The sequence below is a fragment of the Pristiophorus japonicus genome, chromosome 10 (assembly GCF_044704955.1).
Source record: "Pristiophorus japonicus isolate sPriJap1 chromosome 10, sPriJap1.hap1, whole genome shotgun sequence".
NCBI classification, from domain to species: domain Eukaryota; kingdom Metazoa; phylum Chordata; class Chondrichthyes; family Pristiophoridae; genus Pristiophorus; species Pristiophorus japonicus.
Window position 1 is genome coordinate 177,638,198 of NC_091986.1, and position 21,567 is coordinate 177,659,764.

The window sequence follows — 21,567 nt, forward strand, 5'->3', positions numbered from 1 at the left end:
TAAAGGTACTCCATGATGGTGTGGTGCACAAGTTACCACTGTAGATTTTTGCAGGTGATGGACCAACGCGACTCGGAAGAAGATGGATGGAGAAGATCCACTGGAGCTGAGAAAATTTCATCCCTCCAGCAATCGACATCCCCCACGCTCAGAGGCAAAGCAAGCCCCCACCTGAGGTTGGATCCGGCACCAGAGAGCAGACCAGCACAGCACCCGAGGCACAGACCACTCAGCACGACTGCGTGGAGATGATCCAGCTGAGACAACCCAAACGCACCTTCCAGGCTCCAGTGGCAGGACTCCGGAGGAAGAAAATCGAATCCAAAGATGACTTCCCAGCTTCGGTGGCAGAACCCGGGGAGAAGAGGATCACAGCAGTCAACATTGTGGATGGAAGAAAGATGGTACCCAAACCACGAGGTGAAGCGCTGAAGAAAAAAATGGCGGCAGCCAGACCACGAGGTGCAGCGCTAATGGAGCAACACGTGGTACCAAGCGAAGAAGATGGTTGGGGTAAAGATAGCAAGGCTCTCTTAAAGGAGGCCAGCAACCCACCACACTTAAAGGGACAGTTCCACATTCTCAATCAATGTAATAGCAACTGTGAGTTAAATGTAAAGCTTGTAATTGATGATCAGAGTTTGATACATGTAATAAGCAAAGAAAAGCCGTGCGATTGCGATCGGAGCTACAATTTATCTACAATGAGTAATGAAACATTGTGCGATGAAGGATTTCAACTGTATCCAGATAATGTAGTGGGCAAACACCCATCAGGAGCACACAGGTCCAGGGGGCTACCCAATGCTGTAGCCTGCGTCCCTGGGACCAGAGTGATGCACCACGGAGTGTGGTCACAAGCAGCTAATGTAGACAAGCTGCAGAGCAAGCGATCTCTGGAGGGCAATGGCACCGGAACCGATATCCTGCCCCTGATCGGCTCCACCTCTCAGGCACCCGATGGCACCAACCACCATGAGCCTGAAAGAGTAAACTGCGCTAAGGCGCAGCCCCCAGACCCTATCGCCACCAAGGCTACACCCGGTATCGAAGGGTCACCAGCAACAGTTCTCCCAAATGGGACCGGGACCAGCCAGGATCACAAACCAAATAACGCCCAAGCAAGCGAGTCAGCAGTTCCCTGCGCACTGCTAGACAACTGCTCCTCAGGGGGCAGCAGCGACCCGGAGTGTAAGAAAAGGACAGGGAGGTCACAGGCATCTGTGAACCTGCCCAACTCTAGGAGCAACGGCAAAGGCCCCGAGAGCAGGCGACTTGAGTCAACCGGGTTCCCACTGCCATCACTGGGCACCGCGCCGCCACCAGACTACCTGGACACCATCCAGCAGTTCTGGAACTAGCTTCTCCTCATGCACCGGTGCTGACACCAGTACTGATTCCAAGTATGTATCAAGAATGTATCTCATCAGTCAAAGGTACTTGCCTCACAACTGTACCACAAATGTAATGATGTAAATGCAAATTTTTTTTCTGGACTTGAATGTATATGAATGTAATGAGCCACTGGCATAATCTATATGTGGGGGGGAGCGAATGGAGTGGTCATGGACTCACAAACAGAAACCACCAGCACCTCTACTGCCAACGAAACACCACCTACTCACCCAAGATGGAAACGACCCTCCAAGGATAGAGCTAAGCCCAGAGCACAGTCAATGTATGAAGGCGATTTGCACTCAGGAATTGTGGGAAAGTGATGTCATGTATCTAGACATGTTTACGGCTTGTACTATTACATATGATGTGCCACCAGAGAGCACTACTATGGGAAACTTGTACACCAGCTGTATGGTCACTAATGCGTGCCACCAGAGGACACTGCAGTGGGAGACTTGTAGGTTACCTGTACAGGTGTGTCAGGCCTAGTATAAAAGGCAGACCACCATGTGTGATAATCACTCTGGAGTTATATTAAATGGACTAAGGTCACTACAGTTCACGTGCAATACATTGCCTCATGGAGTCATTATCAGAGCATCTAAAGACATAACAGGTACCAAGTCATGTTACCTTGCTCTGCTTTCCTGTTCCTAAAATATTGTTATTTTCAACAAAATCTACCTCCTTGTAAAATAAACAGGAATGGTATACTGAAACTGAATATGCAAAGTCATTTGTAGCTGTGATCAGTTGATTGATTCTCAAAGAGATCTAAATGGAATGCAGAATTTCATACTTGGTTCCAATCTGCTAAAATTGATGACTTTAAGGTGAGCAATTACTTAATTCATCCTCTTGAACAGGAATAAGATGATATTTCAGGGGAGGAAATTGCCATTGATAATCTCTAGATTCATTTGTATTCTGTTCCATTGCCTCTGGTTCAATCTCCATGTCTGTTCTCAGTTGTAGCAAATTCAAAGGGTTGCCAGACTATATTATGTTAACCATCTTGTACCAAGAACTTTATAGAAATTCCCATTATTTTCAAAAAGAACTTTCTGCTTTGTCTGTCTCCTTTGGGCAGGAAGAAGTTAAAAGGAAGTTAATCTCCTTGTAATTTCTACAATTAAATAGCAATGGGACTGAACTTAATTAGTGCCTTTCATATGCACTAGCATAATAATTAAAACTACATGCTCCACAGATCTTTGACATCACACATTTTTTATCTGTTTAAAGATAATGAATGCGTCAATCAGTACTTTTTAAAAATGTTTTTTGCATTAAAAAAACTATTTATATTGTGAGCGCTGATAATTTTATAGAGATTTGCTACCAGTTCAGTCCAATGATGTTACTCATTTATCTACAACAGAATTTTCCTTATTTAAATTTTTTGATGTCTTTTCTATATAATATTTTTTAACATACCCAGATCATATTTCAGTGCCGGATTTATGCATTTATACAAGAATGTTAATGATTAAATTCGTTAAAATGACAACCTTCTGTGATTGCAGCTGTGGGAAACCAGAAAATAAGCTTTGCCTGTCTTCCTCCTGCCTCTTGTTGCTCTCTTAGTTTCCTTTAGGTTAACCGCTATTGTGAATTAACATGTACAGTTGAAGCACTGATGTATGCCTACCATACAGGAGTTCCATATTAACTGTGATCATAGAGAAATGTATGGGTAACACAAAATTTCAAAGGGTAAAAGAATCAATGGTCATTGTTGTCTTTACTAAAGGATGCCCATATCTAGCTGTGCACTACAACCACTAGAGCAAATAGAAGTCTCCAAAACATCTGAAAAGGAACATACGTATAGGGGCTGAAATTCAGCCTCCCGATAAGGCCTATTACCGTTGGAAAGTGGCGGCCATGCGGCGGTGGTTTTTCCGGTGGTCCACACTTCCGCTCCGCTGCTGTCGAATCCTCCTTAAGTGCGTCATCAAAGCGTGCAGCATCGATCTCCTGCCCCGAAGCAAAATTTACCTTGAAAAATCATGCAGCCACCACTCGGTGTCCCCGACAGTTTTTTTCTGTCAGTGCACTGTGTTTGCACTGTGTGAGAAATGGCGGTGCGGCCACCATTAAAGGGGAGGGCGCACTGCCACAACCACCATCTTATTCTTTTATTGTCGAACGACTGCCAGGTTGGCCCGACAATTATGCCCCCGGGTTCAGCCAGGCTGCCAACAGGCAGCTTGGCGCGCCCTCTTGGGTACCAGGCTGCGAAACCCTCCCTGGTGGCCCAGTGGACCTAACTAAAAGAATCGTAGAGCTCGCACCAGCTCACCCCTTTAAGTGAAGGGGAGAGACGTGGTGATGCGCCAGTGTGATGACTGACAGCGGGAGACACTCCGCCCGTCCCCCATTTCTGCTCCATGAAGACCAACTTCCGCCCCGCTGGAAAAAAAGACAAAGAGCTGAATTTCGCGCAAGAAGCCACCGCATCCACCACGATGGTGAAAACAGCTGAAACACGGTAAGTGCGTCACGTTTCCGGCGGGGGTGAATTTCAGCCCCATAAACTGCATATATAAATAACCAATGTCCTACTGGGAAATATCCATGAAAATGTTGCAGAATACACTTGGACAACTACTCTGTAAAATTGCCCTATGATGGCATTACATATATGTGGATTGGGATGGAGAATGCAAGGGATGGGATAATTTAAACCAACTGTAATGGCATCAGCCATGGCTCAGGGTTAGCACTCACCTTTCAGTCAGTAGTTTGTGGGACCTGAGCACAAAATCTAGGTGACAGTCCAGTGCAGTACGGAAGGAGTGCTGCACTGTAGGAGGTGGCGTCTTTTGGGTGAGTTAGGTGGGTGCAAAAGATCGCTTGGCTCTATTTCGAATAAGTGCAGAGGACTTCTCCCTGGTGTCCTGGCCAATATTTATCTCACAACCAACACTACAAAAAACAGATTATCATCGTTAGCACATTGCTGTTGGATCTTGCTGTATGCAATTTGACTGCTGCATTTCCTGCATTACAACCGTGACTAAACTTGAAAAGTATTTAATTGGCTGTGAAGCACGTCTGGAGGGTGTAAGAGGCACAAGTCTTTCTTTTTCTCAGTGGAATTGAGTGAGTCAGAAGCACAGAACAGCAAGGAAAAAAAACATTAAATGCACAGAGGTGGCGTATTCACTTTGGGAGCAATTGCCGATTCCGGTGCAAATTGCACCCAAAATTACAACATTTTTGAAAAGTAGTTTTTTCCCCCCGAGTTTCCATTCAAACTCAGTTCCATGTTGCTGAATGTAAAATCTGCCATACACCAGCCTAATTGGGCAATTTTGCTTTAAAAAATGTTCCTTGATATATTTAAGAGTGGTAACTGAGTAAAGTTTCAGTGTCAGTCCATCTTCTTCTTAGGCAGTCCCTCGAAGTTGAGGATGACTTGCTTCCACATTAATATGAGTTTTCAGGTGACTGATGAGTTTAATGCGGGACCTACAGTCTCTGTCACAGGTGGGGTAGACGGTGGTTGAAGGGACGGGTGGGTGGGGTGCTTGGGTTGTCGTGTGCTCCTTCCGCTGTTTGCGCTTGGCTTTTGCGTGCTCCCAGCAAAGAGGCTCGAGGTGTTCGGCGCCTTCCTGGATGCTTTTCCTCCACTTTGAGCGGTCTTGGGTCAGGGATTCCCAGCTATCGGTGGGGATGTTGCACTTTTTCAAGGAGGCTTTGAGGGTGTCCTTGAAGCGTTTCTGCTGCTCACCTGGGGCTCGCTTGCCATGTCGGAGCTCTGAGTAGAGCGCTTGTTTTGGGAGTCTAGTATCGGGCATGTGGACGATATGACCCATCCATCAGAGCTGAGCGAGCGTGATCAATGCTGGGGATGTTGGCCTGAGCGAGAACACTGACGTTGGTGTGCCTATCCTGCCAATGGATTTGCAGGATCTTGCGGAGGCAGCATTGGTGGTACTTCTTCAGTGCTTTGAGGTGACTGCTGTACATAGGCCATGCCTCTGAAGCATCCATCATCATAGGCGGTCCCTTGTATCAAGGATGACTTGCTTCCACGCCAAAAAGGGATGAGTTCACAGGTGTTTCAATGAAGGACCTAATATTCCAGATCCTGAACTACATGTTGAAGGGTGGAAGATGCCTGTCCGTGAATTTTTTTTTAACGTGTGGTGGCCGTTGCACACCAGCCACCACACGGGCTTGACAGAGCTAGGTTTTGGTCCAGTGGCAAGGATTAACCAAGATGACTGTAGACCAGCTCTGTTGCATGGACCTAGTGTGCACACATATTACAGTGTGGGCTGGCCCGTGCTGTCCCTGGGCCCTCGCCTCTTCTGGGCCCCAAACTCACGCCATGCCTGAGCCCCGATCACGTCATTCCATGATCTCTCGCCACTCCTGCTGTACCTGCCCATGTTCCAATCAGCGACCTGGATTTTGGCGATGTTCAATCCAGTCGTCCTCTTCACAGCCGTCGCTCTACAGCACGCGCTGTACCTTGGAGCTGATGGTCCTTGCAGGTCGGGGCTGCCGCACTGAATGCTGGGTCGGGCCGCACGCTCTCCTTTGAAGGCCCCGACCTGCTGAAGCATAAAGGAGGGCGGGTATCACTACTGCTCTGTAGACCATGAGCTTGGTGCCGGGTTTGAGATCCTGGTCTTCAAACATTCTCTTCCTCAGGTGACCAAAGGTTGCACTAGCACACTGAAGGCGGTGTTGGACATTGTCATCGATGCCTGCCCTTGTTGACAGTAGGCTTCCGAGGTATGGAAAATGGTCCATGTTGTCCAAGGCCTCGTCATGGATCTTGATAATCGGGTGGCAACACTGTGTAGCGAGGGCAGGTTGGTAGAAGACCGTTGTCTTACGGATGTTTAATGCAAGGCCCATACTGTTGACGATGGTTTGGAGTTTGGCCTCCGAGTTTGCGCAAACGCAAGCATCGTCTGCATACTGTAATTCAATGACAGAGGATGGGACTGAAGGCGACGGAGGTTGAACAATTTCCTGTTTGTTCTGTAGATTAGCTCCACTCCAGCAGGGAACTTATTGAGGGTGAGATGGAGCATTGCAGCAAGGAAGATCGAGAAAAGCGATGGTGCGATGACACAGCCTTGCTTGACTCCGGTCCGTACGTATATTGGGTCTGTGGTGGATCCCCCACCTGTGAGTAACCCGATTTTTAAATGACTAAAAATTATTTTAAAAAAATATACAAAACTGTTTTCTGGTTAAATTGGAGTACAGTATGCAGTTCCATAGTAAAAAAAAAGTCGAAATCTTTCAAAATGTACCTTGCACCCAAAGGTTTTAATTTATATTTTAGAGCCTCCTCGAAGGCATGCAATAGGTGGAAATTCGCCATGGTGATTAATTCACCCTGAGGGTATGGCCAGTTTTGTGATGAGGCCTGCTTCTAGCGCAATGTTTTTAAAACTAGCGCAAAAGATTGCGGAAACTCGAGTTGAACGCAATTTGTGCTTAAAATTCCATGATGTTTTGCGCCGATTATGCCGATATCAGGGGAATTGCACCGGAAAACCCAACATCATCGAGCGGAATCGCCAGGCCTCAGTCTTTTAACTGGAGTTCTCTCTTGAGAATTATATTTTTTAATTAATGCATTTTGATTTACACACTCCACAATTTCAACCCTAGGGTTGGCGAGGCAACTGGAAGATGATCAAAGACCTAGCCAGAGAGGGGAAGACTGATGGAATGTTGCAGAGAAGTGAAGCTGCATGGAAATTCAAACAATGGGACAGAGGAGGAAATGATGAGTTATGCATCTTGTTGCTCCAACAATGTAGCAGAGGGAAAGAAACGTTCGCAGTGATAAAAGTGAGGAAGAAAAAAAAATAGAAACAATATAATAAAAGCATGAAAGAAAATTATAATTTTGGTTGGTTTTGAGAGGATCTACTGTTTGGTGACTCTATAACAAGAATTATCATGAAAAGAATGAAAGGGGGAGTTGGAAGACTTTTTTTCTGCACATATGGCCATTAGAACATGGGATGTTTTACCACAAGTGGCTATTGAGTCATTGAAGACAAAACTAGAAAAGTAGTTGAAAAGAAATATAAAAGGACATAGAAAAAGGGCACGGAAACAGAATTTGAATATCTAGCTTCACTTAAAGAGCTAGCATCAGCTGAATGGCCTCCTTTAACACTGTCAATTGTATAGTCCTTTAGAAAAAAAGAGTTAGAAAACGTAATTCTGATAATAGATTAAAGCCTCAATTTTGCAGGTTGGAAATTTTGCAAAGATCCTGCATCATCAACTACCTTGACTTTTTTGAAGAAATTATGTCCCTCAAGTGAAATGTGGAAATCCATACGATGTGATGTTCAAAAAGGCATTTGCCAAAGTTTCACTCAAAAGGTTATTAGTTATGATTAAATTTGTAGGGATTCAGGGTAAATCTTGGGTATGGGAAAGAAATTGTCTCAAGGGTTAAAAACAGATACCTGTTAGAGGGTAGGGGAAGAGCTAAAAGCATGCCCCAGAGATCTTCATGTCATTTTTGACTTACATCAATGAGTTGGATTCAGAAAGTAATGTAAATTGGTCAAATTTATAGACTATTTCAAACTACGAACACTAGATTCAGAGGAAGCAGCGCAGAGAAATTACAAAATGAGTTGGACAAAATATATAAGTATTCAGGCCAGTGGTAGATGAAATGTAAAGTGGACTAGTGTGAAGTGCTGCACATACTTAAAATTAAATTTGAAAATTCAGAACTTGGATTCAAACTAGTAAAAGGCAAATAGGCTAATTTCGGACAGGTTTTAGGAAGTTCTTCTTCACTCAAAAGGTGATCAAAACATGGAATGGAGTTCTGGATAGAGTAGTGGCAGTGAGAATCCCGGAATCACTTAAGAAACAATTGGATGGCACAATGGGAGTATCATTCTGTAAGGATGAGCTAAGATGGGTTGAATAATGGCTTTCCTCATCCCTAAACACCCTATGATTTTATGAGTGGTGCTCCAGCCGCATGTTGAGCAGACGAGCTGGTGAAGGCAGTGGGGAGAGTTGGCTCTGTTGAATTTTGTGAAGCCAACTGCTCCTCCTAATGGATTTTCTGTGCAAGAAAAATGAGTGCAGGAAACCTGACCAGCAGAGGGATTGACTGGGGCGAGAGGGTGGGGGGGGGAGGGGGGAGGGGGGAGAAGCTCTTAAGGGACTGTCATTTGCCATTAAAAGGGAATTACCGTTTGGTCTGCTGAACAAACACTTTTCTGGTAAGAATAATGTAAACAAAAAAGAATGCAACAAAAACAATCTTGAAGGTTCTGCTGCAGGAGGTATGCTAAAATAAGACAGAATAACAGAGAGGTGGCCAACCTTCTGTATTTGTTAAAACTTTGGAGGGACGCTGCAGAGAGAGTACATTTAGTCTCCCAGATCCATATTAGTTGGGGACAAATGAGGAGGAATTTTGTGGTATCTGAAGATGGGCACCCATCCTTGAATACATTATTTTACTATTGGGGCATAGTTTGCATGGGCCAAACAATTGTGAGCTGCAACAGCCCCAGGCAGGAGCATGGAAAGCATAGAGACAACCTTTCCTTTCTTCTGCACACTCTTTTATTGCAGAGAAGCTAAAGTACACACTTTTTATGGGGCAAATAGCTTGCTTGCATTGCAACACAAAAATATTGAAAGGTGTGCTCCAAAACAGCATTGCCATCAGAAACTACATGCATGCTGCACTACAATACATCCACACAAGGAGGGACGTGCACTGGCCACAAGGTTGGCTGCTTAGTTCTCTGGATGCTGTGTGTTTGCTTCCAGGGGTAGGTTGCTCAGAACCATCCGATGTACAGGGTAAGGCTAACTACAAGCAGACCTACTCCTTTCAGGACACCCTGCACGGCCATGAACCGCTCCACAAAGCAGCTCCACTTAATGCTGCTGCTGCGCATGTTCCCTTTCTTCTAGTAGCCAGTAAGGAGTGGCCATTATCACTGATCTTTCAGTAAAGCAAGTAACTCTCTGTGCTAACACAATGGTTGAAATCCCAAAAATCAAAACAAAATCACAATTGTAGCAAAAAATCATTTGCATAAAAGCTCCTTCAACTTTCCAAATAGATACTAAAGATTTGACTACTTGCAGGTGAGTGCCCCTTTAAATATCACTCAATAGTCTGCAGAAAATGGTTTCTAAGAAGAGAGTAGTCAGGCCAGTGTAGCCAGAAACTGAATATACTTCAACATCTGTAGTTTTCAGAGGGAAGAGATCAAAGCAAGAGTTGCTAAAATTCTTTGTGATGCCAGCTAATAGACATTGGTTAATCGTCAAGAGATGTTTAACTGACTTTGGAGATTACCACAAACACATTTCAAGATTGGTAGGAACAGATCAAAGTGTACAGTACCTGATGAGAGTATAAAAACATTAACATAACATAACATCGGGTTGGCAATCAATAACCAGTGGGGTGCCGCAGGGATCAATGCTGGGACCCCAACTATTTACGATCTATATTAACGACTTGGAGGAAGGGACTGTGTGTAACGTAGCCAAGTTTGCCGACGATACAAAGATGGGAGGAAAAGCAATGTGTGAGGAGAACACAAACAATCTGCAAAAGGACATAGACAGGCTAAGTGAGTGGGCAAAAATTTGGCAGATGGAGCATAATGTTGGAAAGTGAGAGGTCATGCACTTTGGCAGAAAAAATCAAAGAGCAAGTTATTATTTAAATGGAGAAAGATTGCAAAGTCCTGCAGTACAGTGGGATCTGGGGGTACTTGTGCATGAAACACAAAAGGTTAGTATGCAGTTATGGCAAGTGATCAGGAAGGCCAATGGAATCTTGGCCTTTATTGCAAGGGGATGGAGTATAAAAGCAGGGAAGTCGTGCTACAGTTGTACAGGGTATTGGTGAGGCCACACCTGGAATACTGCGTGCAGTTTTGGTTTCCATATTTACGAAAGGATATACTTGCTTTGGAGGCAGTTCAGAAAAGGTTTACAAGGTTGATTCCAGAGATGAGGGGGTTGACTTATGGGGAAAGGTTGAATAGGTTGGGCCTCTACTCATTGGAGTTCAGAAGAATGAGAGGTGATCTTATCGAAACGTATAAGATTATGAGGAGGCTTGACAAGATGGATGTAGAGAGGATGTTTCCACTGATAGGGGAGACTAGAACTAGAGGGCATAATCTTAGAATAAGGGGCCGCCCATTTGAAACTGAGATGAGGAGAAATTTCTTCTCTCAGAGGGTTGTGGATCTGTTGAATTTGCTGCCTCAGAGAGTTGTGGAGGCTGGGACATTGAATAAATTTAAGACAGAAATAGACAGTTTCTTAAATGATAAGGGAATAAGGGGTTATGGAGAGCAGGCAGGGAAATGGAGCTGAGTCCATGATCGGATCAACCATGATCATATTGAATGGCGGAGCAGGCTCGAGGGGCCGTATGGCCTACCCCTGCTCCTATTTCTTATGTTCTTATGTTTCTTATGTAACAACAGTACACACTCAACCTGTAATTACATTGATAGCATAATTATTTTTTTAATGTGACTTTTAATATGTATGGTAAGTTAGAATGTTTTAAATCCAAAATTATTTGACCTTCAGACTATAGTATTTTTCAACTTGCATTACAATACTCTAGATTACAAAGTATGAAATGAAAAGGGCCTTAGCATCACAATTTCTTTAAAAAAGGAAATAGTTGCAAAAATTATGATTAAAATAACATTGTTCAGTTACGATTTGACTTTTTTTGCTTAAACGTGGAGAGTTGACTTTAAATGAGTTATTGTTAAGGAGCCAAAGTTATCAGGAGATAGTCATAAACCCAAGGAACTTTAATCATCAGTGCAGCTCCATCATACTGTTGAGCTCATAATTCCTTCCAGGCAGTACTGCAATGATTTCATCATTAATAAGTTTTTTATTTTTAATCAATGCAATGAACAGAAAAAGACAATTGGATGTTAATACAGATCAGAATTCTTTACAACAATTTTGAGTCCTAATAGTTTTAACAAGGTTGTAAATTAGTTTACAAAATCATTAAAACTAATGCCAAGGAACATATTGGAATTTCTTGTTAAGTACTCCATGGTCCAATTTGTTCAACAAAGGTAATGAACTTACTTGTGCAATTTCTGTCAGGTACGTGCGACGTTCATCATTGCTTTTATGATAAGCCTGGAAGAAAAAGTTGTTGAACACAAAATGATAATTAGCTAACTGATTTAATTCTATAACGAGAATTGATGTTACTTTAGCTCAGTGCTGTCGAATAGAAATTGCTGACTAGACACAGGTGTGGACATGCCGACACCGTTTCAGCCACATGCACTAATTTTAATGGAAAAATTAGTTTCCTTACATTCACACAATACAGGTAAATAAATATACTTCACATATGTATACTTACTTAGCAAACATCTACCCTCATTCAGTAAGCACTAAAAATGATAAAAAAAATACTTGCACACTCTGGTTACCGTTTAACCAACAAATGCACAAAAAGGTTAAAGTACACAAGCATACGGTGTACTAATATCAATATTGAGATCGCATATTCAGCGATGGTGTCTATTACTCATTTTTTTCTTTACTAATCAGAAATGCAATTAGCTACTTCTGGCTTCCCAATTGGCCACATGTGGCTTGTAGTGAACATGTTGGACAACACTGTTTTAGCTCAATAGTAACTATTAGACATGAAATAGTTTGTGTTAGTTACCAGTATTTTGCAGCTTTAAAGAAATGATCCCCTAGAAATAAGCTACTTGTTGTTTAAACTCTTGTATACATTTGATCATTTTTATACCTAATGCAGTCCATGCCAATTAACAGACACTTGTTAATGAACACATTTGTTTAAAACAATCAATTGCTCAGCTGGATTGATTTCCTATACGTTTAGATTGGGGGGTTGCTACTTTGCTGACCCATCTTATCGGCAAGAATTCAAATGATTCAAATAAGGAACATATAACAATTAAGCTTGTGTACAGTTTTGAAGAATTGGAGAATATACTGAAAGAAACAGCTATCTTTTTAGACATCATTCTTAAAAAGGAACATCACAAAGTTGCAAAAATAGTTTTCAATGTAAAGTACTTGCTCCCATTAAGATTGAGCAAAAGATCCTTTAAAATCTCTTCACTGAGAGATACTGCCAATTCTACCTTAAAAATTCTGCTGGAGACTATGGGCTAGAATTTTGGTTTTCAGCGAAAACGGTAGTTTTCCGCCAAAATTACTGTTTTTGCTGCACTACAATTTTTAGGCCCTCTTTTCGGCCTTTAATTCAGCAAAAATCGGCGTTGTACTAGGAATCGCGGCGTAAACCGCAAATTTCGGCAACTTTAGTTTGGGGCCGATATCGCTATGAGAGGGGGAAAAATTTGCAAAAAAAAAACATTCACAAAGCCCTTACCTACTAAATCGCTGAAAAACAATTAAAAAAATAAATAAAAACGTTAACTTACCTTTTTTGCAGGTCTTCATACTTACCACTGCTGGCAGGGTTTTAACCTGTTTGTATTCTGGGTGCAAAATATGGGTCCCGAGAGAGCCAAAAATCGATCGCAAACGCTATTTTTGATGTTGCATGACGGCGCTCCTCTCCCCGGCGGTACGTGGAAGTGCCGTCGCAAAAAGGTACCCCAAAGATACTGCCGAACGGGTTTTCGCCGTGGAGGGTCAAATCGCGACGCAAATCCGGTCGCAAAGTCGCCGAAATTTTAGCCCAAGCTATTTCAGGTCTCCTGGTTCAAAAAGACCAGCCTAGATGAACCCAGCATAACTGTTTCATTAATTAGTATTTTCCCATCTCCTCTAAAAGTACTGACTTCATACTGGGCTTCAGTACACTGCCCAAGTAGCTGGTATTCAGTGTCGAACTACGTAATTGTGGCATGGAGGGGAGGGGGGACACACCAAAACCAAGCTAATCCTGTTCATATTTGATATCCAAGCACTTCTAATAGATAGCAGCCGAACTGTGTTCCCCTCCCCTTCACCCGAGGGTTGCTGGGGTGATGTAGTACTTCCACATCTGCCTTGGCTGAGACCAGCCAATTCAGCGCACACCAGGGTTAAAACCTGGGACCATCTTGGTCTGAAATAAAAACAGAGAATGCTGGAAATCTCAGTAGGTCAGGCAGCATCTGTGGAGAGAAAAACAGAGTTAACGATGACCCTTCGTCAGAACTGCCAAATGTTCGCAAAGAGCACATTCTTAAGCACTGAAAGGGGGAGGGGAAGAATGAACAAAAGGGAAGGTCTGTGGAAGGCAGGAGAGATTAGAGAGACAAAAGGGATGATGGGCCGAATTGAAATGGTAATGATAGAGGTTAGAAAAAGGTTAATCTGGATAGGATGTGAATGGTGTAGTAATGACCAGCTGCCATTATAGACAAAGAAAATAAAAAAGAAAGAAGAAAAAAGCATAAGATGGGGGAGAAGGAAAGGGAGCCAAAGATGGCCAGAGGTTATGCTCTGAAATTGTTGAACTCGATGTTGAGTCCAGAAGGCTGTAAAGTGCTTAAACGAAAGGTGAGGTGCTGTTCTGCGAGCTTGCGTTGAGCTTCATTGGAACAGTGGAGGAGTCCGAGGACAGAGATATCAGAGTAGGATTGGAGTGGAGAATTAAAGTGACAGGCTACAGAAGCTCACGGTCACACTTACGGACTGAAAGGAGATGTTCAGCAAAGCGGTCACCCAATCTACGCTTGGTCTCCCCAATGTAGAGGAGGCCACATTGTGAGCAGCGACTACAGTATATTAAATTGAACGAAATACAAGTAAATTGCTGTTGCACCTGGAAGGAGTATTTGGGGCCCTGGATAGTGGGAAGGGAGGAGGTAAAAGGGCAGGTGTTGCATCTCCTGCGCTTGCACGGGAAGGTGCCGTGGGAAGGGGAGAGGGTGCTGGGGGTGACTGCAGAATGGACCAAGGTGTAGTGGAGGGAGCGGTCCCTTCGGAATGCTGGGAGGGGAGGGGAAGATGTGATTGGTGGGATCACGCTGGAGGTGGCGGAATTGGCGGAGGATGAACGTGGAGGCTGGTGGGGTGAAAAGTGAGGACAAGGGAAACACTGTCATGGTTCTGAGAGGGAGGGGGAAGGGGTGAGGGAAATAGAACGAACACGGTCGAGGGCCATGTTAACCAGGGCGGAGGGGAATCCTCAGTTAAGGAAAAAGGAAGACATGTGAGAGGCACCAGTATGAAAGGGGGCATCGTCAGAGCAGATGCGACGGAGACGGAGAAACTGGGAGAATGGAATGGAGTCCTTACAGGATGTGGGATGGGAGGAAGTGTAGTCCAGGTAGCTGTGGGAGTCAGTGGGCTTATAGTGGATACAGGTTGAAAGTATATCCCCAGAGTCAGAGATGTCGAGGAAGGGAAGAGTCGGAGATGGACCATGTGAAGGTGAGGGAAGGGTGGAAATTGGATGCAAAGTGAATGAAATTTTCAAGTTCAGGGCAAGAGCAGGAAACGGCACCGATACAATCATCAAAGTACCGGAAAAAGAGGTGAAGGGAGGGGACTTGAGTAGGGCTGGAACAAAGAATGTTCCACATATCCCACAAAAAGGCAGGCATAACTGGGATCCATGCGGGTTTCCATAGCAAAACCTTTAATTTAGAGAAAGTGAGTGGAGTTAAAGGAGAAGTTGTTCAATGTGAGAACAAGTTCAGCCACGCGGAGGAGGATGGTGGTGGATGGGGACTGGTTGGGCCTCTGCTTGAGGAAGAAGTGGAGCGCCCTTAGACCATCCTGGTGGGGGATGGAAGTGTAGAGGGATTGGACGTCCATGGTGAAAAGGAGATGGTTGGGGCTGGGAAACTGGAAACTGTTAAAATGACGGAGGGCGTCGGAGGAGTCGCGAATGTAGGTGGAAAGAGAGTGGACAAGGGGAGAAAAAATAGAGTTGAGATAGGAAGAAATAAGTTCTGTGGGGCAAGAACAGGCTGAATGATGGGTCTACCGGGGCAGTCCTGTTTGTGGATCTTGGGGAGGAGGTAGAAGCAGGCTGTGCGGGGTTGGGGAACTATGAGGTTGGTGGCTGTGGAGGGAAGATCTCCAGAGGACATGAGGTCAGTGACGGTCTGGGAAATGATGGCTTGATGTTCAGTGGTGGGGTCATGGGCCAGAGGGAGGTAGGAGGAGGTGTCAGAGAGTTGGCAATCAGCAACTCTCAAACAGACCGAATTGGCCTGTTTGGCTTAACTACTCATTGCATAAACTGGTTGAGCTACCAAAAGAACCCAGGACCAAGCTTCTTAATTGCAATGAAGCATTGAGGTCAGCATCCAAGTCTAGGAAGGCTACCAATCCTTGCTACTGTAATGGCTGTCAGTCAGGAGACCCAAAATAATGAGTCTCCAGAAATCTTCAGGTTTATTCCTCAGACTCCCCTTTAACATCTTCAAATTTCTCTGCTCAGGATCTTTTTTTGTGTGGTTGTAACAGTTGGATTATTACACAGGATCTTGATAAAGCAGTCACATGATTAATTGCCATTGAGTTGTGCTAATAATGTATTACTTTGATAGTAGTCGGACTATTTGCGCTGAATTAAAGCGGCAATCTCAATCAGGAATCATTTGGTGGGTTGGGCCCACTTGAAGAAAACCAAAGGAAAAACCATTAAACATTTATGCATTTTCTCAAACTTTTAATGGGACGTAATCCTCAGCAAGGCCCAAGCTCTTCTGCCCAAGAACATCTCAAAGCTAGTATGTACTGAAAACAATGAATTTGATTTCTGGAAAAAGTCCAAGACCACAATAGATAATAGCAATTAAGTTCTGTAACTGAACACTGAATTTACCCTAATTTATCTTGTACCTATTAGAGGCCTGAAATATTTCTAACAGCAGTTAATGCAAACCCCTCCTCTTTGACCCAATAATGTAAAATTTTTAAACATAGTTTATATGTATATCTAGCATCACTACAACCTGCTGGGGACATACAATACTCACTCCCCGCTCAACCTAAATCTCCTACCAAAAATGACTGGCCGTGTAGTGTTTACCCAAACCTGTATAATTACACACAATCGTCAATATATGCATTTGCTAGTACCATATAATCTGTAATTTACCACAGCCCAAGAAAACATGTAAACTTTGCACAATTCAAATTTGGGAAAAATACTAATTCCTACAAAACTTAGTGTGACTGGGTCTATACTCCTATCACCTATTGCAAACCTGCTGTTAAAAATTGGTTAATTCTTTAGGGCTCAGGTGGGTACAAGATGTGTTAGGATAAATTCACGGATCCCACACATCCCACTGAGAGCCGTGCTCAAAAGGAGTGCGAGTTAAACGGAGAATGGCAATACCATAGTGCAATTCACCACTGAGAATGCTAAATCAGTAAATGTATCACTATTTTCACTTGGGGGAAATGGATACACTTTTAATGAAGAGACTTCCACACTGCTAAACAGAAGACAGAAGATGGGAGACAAACCTTTGCTTCTTGGTCTATTCTCCACTCATAATTTTTCAGCTGGTTTTGAAGGCTTTTCTTTTCTTTCTCCAGTTGCTTTATCAGTTGTTTTAGTGCCCCCTGCAAAAGTTCAGCATTATTTTGGGAGATTCTGTGATCTGCTGCCTCTGACCAAAAAAGAATTTGGTAATATTTGACAACTTTAGTGTGAAGTTCTAAATATTTAAATTGTGCTTTATTACATTGCTTGTACATTTGAAACTTGAAAATCAGCAAGATGCTATTACAAACAAAATATTTCACGGTTTCATTGAAAGAAAATGTGAATAGTCAAGCATTAAAAGGGCAACATCACAGTTGGGCAGGGGGAGTATTTCTATGCAGAATACTCTCTTCCTATTATGTAAATATACTAAAGTTGTATATTATAGAAGGAATCTATCTTTGAATAGCCTTGTCACAACATTGCAAGTCTGAGTCATTAAGCATTTGCTCAGCTGATGCTGATAGCAAGTCAGCCAGTAATTTATTCCACAGAAGCAACAAAAAATAGCACCTTTTCCAGTTCCGATGCTGATCCTGAATGGACTATAACATTCAGTAGAGGCTGAGGCCACGATTTTACTCACCTCAACAGGTCCAGTCCGGGCGGTGTCGGTGGTGGGTCCGGACCCCACTGCTGGCTCCATCCCGTTCTGTGAAATGAATTTAGCTCAATAAGGCTTGTTCAGCCCGCCCAGCGTGTCTCCCGAGCCATTTAGTGAGTCTGGTGATGTCATTTCATGACGCGTCATTAGCCGGTTTCCTTAAAGGGACCATGGCCAACTTTATTTTGACATTTGTGCTATCAGTGTTCTGCAGCATTGAAGTGCTGCAAACACTGACAATCACTGCACAGATGTGCAGGTCTGCACCCAGGTTCTCCCACGACTCTCTCCATATGCCTATGCAGTGAGGTCCTCTTCCCTTCCGATGGGCGGAAAACACCTTCCCAGGAGACCAACACAGCCTGGTTTCACATTGCACAGGAAGGAACCAACAGGCATGTCGTCAGGAGGACTTGGGTGCAGTGGCGCAAACATTCCAATGATCTCATTCGATCAATGTTAGTACAAAGCCACACTCAACCTCATCCTGCTGTGCCTCTCATCACATCCCCATCACTCTGCCTTCCCTTGCACATCTTTACTCACACCAACTTACCTTGCACCTCCACCCAACCCTCTCTATCTACATTATCACATCCCCATCTCACTAGCCACCCTTCACACTCACCCTCATCCTAATACAATCATACCAACTAACAACACACAAGGTTAGCCACCTGGGTGTTTTATCCAATGTTCATGTAAAGTTTTTGTTGATGTGCTGTCAAATATTGAAACCTTTATTTTTAAGACTTTGTGTTTTTGGACAGATTTATGTGCACCTTTGCAAGTGGCAGTGAATTGCAGTGAATGGTGAGACATAATGGTACCCCCACCCCCTCCCGCAATGGTGGTGAGTGTGAAAGGAATAGCATGGACATTGTAGGGGTGCTTTATGATGTTGGTGTCCCGGACAGCAATGTGGTCAGGTGCTGATGCTCTCTGTCCTGTGCAGCATCACGTGATTGCGGAGAAGGTTGGTGGTGTTGTTGGTGCTGCTGGTGTGCCTGATGCTACTGGTCGTAGAGCTGATCATGGTCGGATTCTGAGAACCAAGGTGAGACAGTATTAAAGTGCACCCATGTTGATGAAATAGATGGCAGGTGAAGTAGAGATGACAGAAGCATTCTGTCAATAGTGAGAGAGTTCTTCCAAAGAGATGACACTGGATGGAGAGTGGAAAGTGGAAAGCTTGCAGAATCTATGCTGGAAATGGACTGAGAAACACCAGGTGGCTGAGAAAAATGATGATCTGTCAGGTGGGAGTTTTTACTGTACATTTGAAGCTATCAATAATCAGTTGGAGCAATGACCACTGAACTCCCACCTCAGGTTGACAACTGTGGTCCCCGAGCTGCGTGGTTCCTGTAGTCATGAAGTTAAAATGAAAAGGTAAGTTTAAAAAGCCTGTTAATGATCTGTCAATAATGAGTTTAATTGCGTCCCCTGCCGTTGCCTGTCAGGTCTGCTCAGCACTGACAGGCCTAACATTGGGAAAGGTGTGTGGTGGTAGGTTGACAGCGGGGTCCACCCGACCCGCCACCAATCCCACCCGCTGACAACCCTGGAAAATTGCAACCTAACTATGCTCAAGAGCCAACCAATAATGAATTTTGAAATCACTGATAGCTTGAACTACACAAGGCTACACAATTTTTCTTGCCAGCTATAGCAGGGAAATGTTCATACTCAAACATGTGTTCCTTGCAGAAGCTCTTTAAATAAGAAACTTTCATTTAAATCTGGAAATTTCAGTCACTATTTTCTTTACAAACTTTTATCCTATTTGAATGATGTTCTTTCTCATTTGCATATTTTCTCTAAATTACTGTTAACATCTTTCCAGTAATTTATGCACTGAGAGAATGAACAGCTGTTTCGGCAAATACAGCATCTTAATGCTAATGCACCCATCTTCCATCTGTTCCCTTACAGTAATCAAACATTTACAAGGCAATTCTCAAATGTATGGATTTGCTTAAAATCCTTATTTACTTCTTGTCCATGAGCAAATCCCATACAAGATCAACTAGTTTATTACAGTATGGTGTTGTAAATATTTAAAGTTGCTTGTCCCATGCTCCTTTGGAATTTCAGATAGCAGTTTGCACTCGAGATGAAAATTAGTCATTTGTTTGCTTGAGCGAATGATGGGAAATTGGCACTTTATGCACGCAGACTGTAGAGTGGGATGCATCGAGCTAGACTTTCAAACGCACATATTCCAATAGTGTGCATGAACATTGTTAATTGCATTGCTAGGTGCAATCTCGTAAAGTTTTGTGTGATCAGCCAACTTTGAACGGAATGATGTTATGAACATTGCTAATTGCATGGTTGGATCTAATCCGTCAACTTGAAGCATGTAGAGGAATTAAAATAGAAAAGTGGAAAAAATATTGGGGCAGATGCAGTGATTGGGGTTAACTTAGGAAGCTCTCCAATTGAAAGCATCTGCTGGATAGAAAAAAAAAGTCTGTTATTGTAGTATATTATTAAAGACTTTTTTTTAACAAAATGGAAAGACTATTTCACTGCTTAGGAGAACAGAAAAAGAATGGAAGGAAATCTGGGAACAAACTATTACTCACAGTAGAATATGCAAGCGTCAATTCAATTTCGTACACTAAACATGCCATAACTGTCCCTCTCTTTCAGATGATTGCGGGAGAGGATGTGGCATCAGTGGCAAACTTACACATCACTTGGTCCTGTCCCCAAATCCAACCTTTTTAGGAAGCGATCTGGAATGCCATAAGAGCCTATGACCAGCATTGATATCCCCTCAAATCTATTCCCGTCTCCCATAGATGCAAGCTTCACGTGAGATGAATACATTGGCACAACTCACTAATAGTTGCAAACAGATATATGCCCTCCCCCCACCACTATGGTAAAACACTACGGCTCTGACAACAAATATGTGGAATAAGTACCTGTGGGACACGTAATAGTCAGCGTGCTTGACGTACAAACTCCCCCTAGAGCTGTGAAAATAACAAGCAGTCTGGACCCCTTTCCTGGAAACCCATATAATATGCCCCCTCTCGTAAACCTCTGCACCTCTGCAGAGGAAGGGACTGCTTAATGCAAATGACAACACACACCACCACTGTACAGAAAAAGTGAACCAACCCAATTACATCAATGGAATGGGGGTAGGGAGAAGGGAATAGCCCCTGACTAAACTGTATTTACTGTGGACCTAAAGCGTGTTAAATTGCTGTACAAATATGCACAATTAAGCTGTAAATTTTCAATTCAGAATATGTATTACTATATCAATGCGAGAATGTACAGCTATCAGTGTGCGAATATGCAGTAGTGAGACTATACACCAGCTCAGTGTCAGTATGAGAATATACACCAGTACAACATCATCAACATTATAGGCATTCCCTCGGAATCGAGGAAGACTTGCTTCCACTCTTAGAATGAGTCCTTAGGTGGCTGAACAGTCCAATACGAGAGCCACAGTCCCTGCCACAGCTGGGACATACAGTCGTTAAGGGTAAGGGAGGGTGGGACAGGTTTGCCGCACGCTCTTTCCTCTGCCTGCGCTTGTTTTCTGCATGCACTCGGTGATGAGACTCGAGGCGCTCAGCGCCCTCCCAGATGCACTTCCTCCACTTAGGGCGGTCTTTGGCCAGGAACTCCCAGGTGTCGGTGGGGATGTTGCATTTTATCAGGGAGGCTTTGAGGGTGCCCTTGTAACATTTCCTCTGTCCACCTTTGGTTCGTTTGCCATGAAGGAGTTCAGAGTAAAGCGCTTGCTTTGGGAGTTTCGTGTCTGGCATGCGGACAATGTGGCCAGCCCAGCGGAGCTGATCAAGTGTGGTCAGTACTTCATTGCTGGGGATGTTGGTGCGTCTGTCCTCCTAGGGGATTTGTAGGATCTTGCGGAGGCATCGTTGGTGGTATTTCTCCAGCAACAGTGAGAATATACAGCAGCGAAATATCGGTGTGAATATCAGCATTTAACCATTCTCTTTTGTAAAAAAAAGTCTTGAAAATTTTAAATAAAAAATAATTTATAACTGGATTGTTAGTCGTTAAACGTTTGCCAGTTTTG

At 43.6% G+C, this 21,567-nt stretch overlaps 1 protein-coding gene across 1 annotated transcript in view; it reads right to left on the minus strand.

Annotated features, from left to right (window-relative positions):
• ccdc169 (coiled-coil domain containing 169) overlaps positions 1-21,567 on the minus strand; it is a 140,445-nt gene that overhangs the window by 36,747 nt on the left and 82,131 nt on the right. The window contains exons 5-6 of the mRNA XM_070892348.1: positions 16,870-16,968; positions 11,521-11,574 (exon numbers count right to left, since the gene is read on the minus strand). Coding sequence (XP_070748449.1) covers positions 11,521-11,574; positions 16,870-16,968 — 153 coding nt within the window. The remainder of the gene's footprint in view (positions 1-11,520; positions 11,575-16,869; positions 16,969-21,567) is intronic.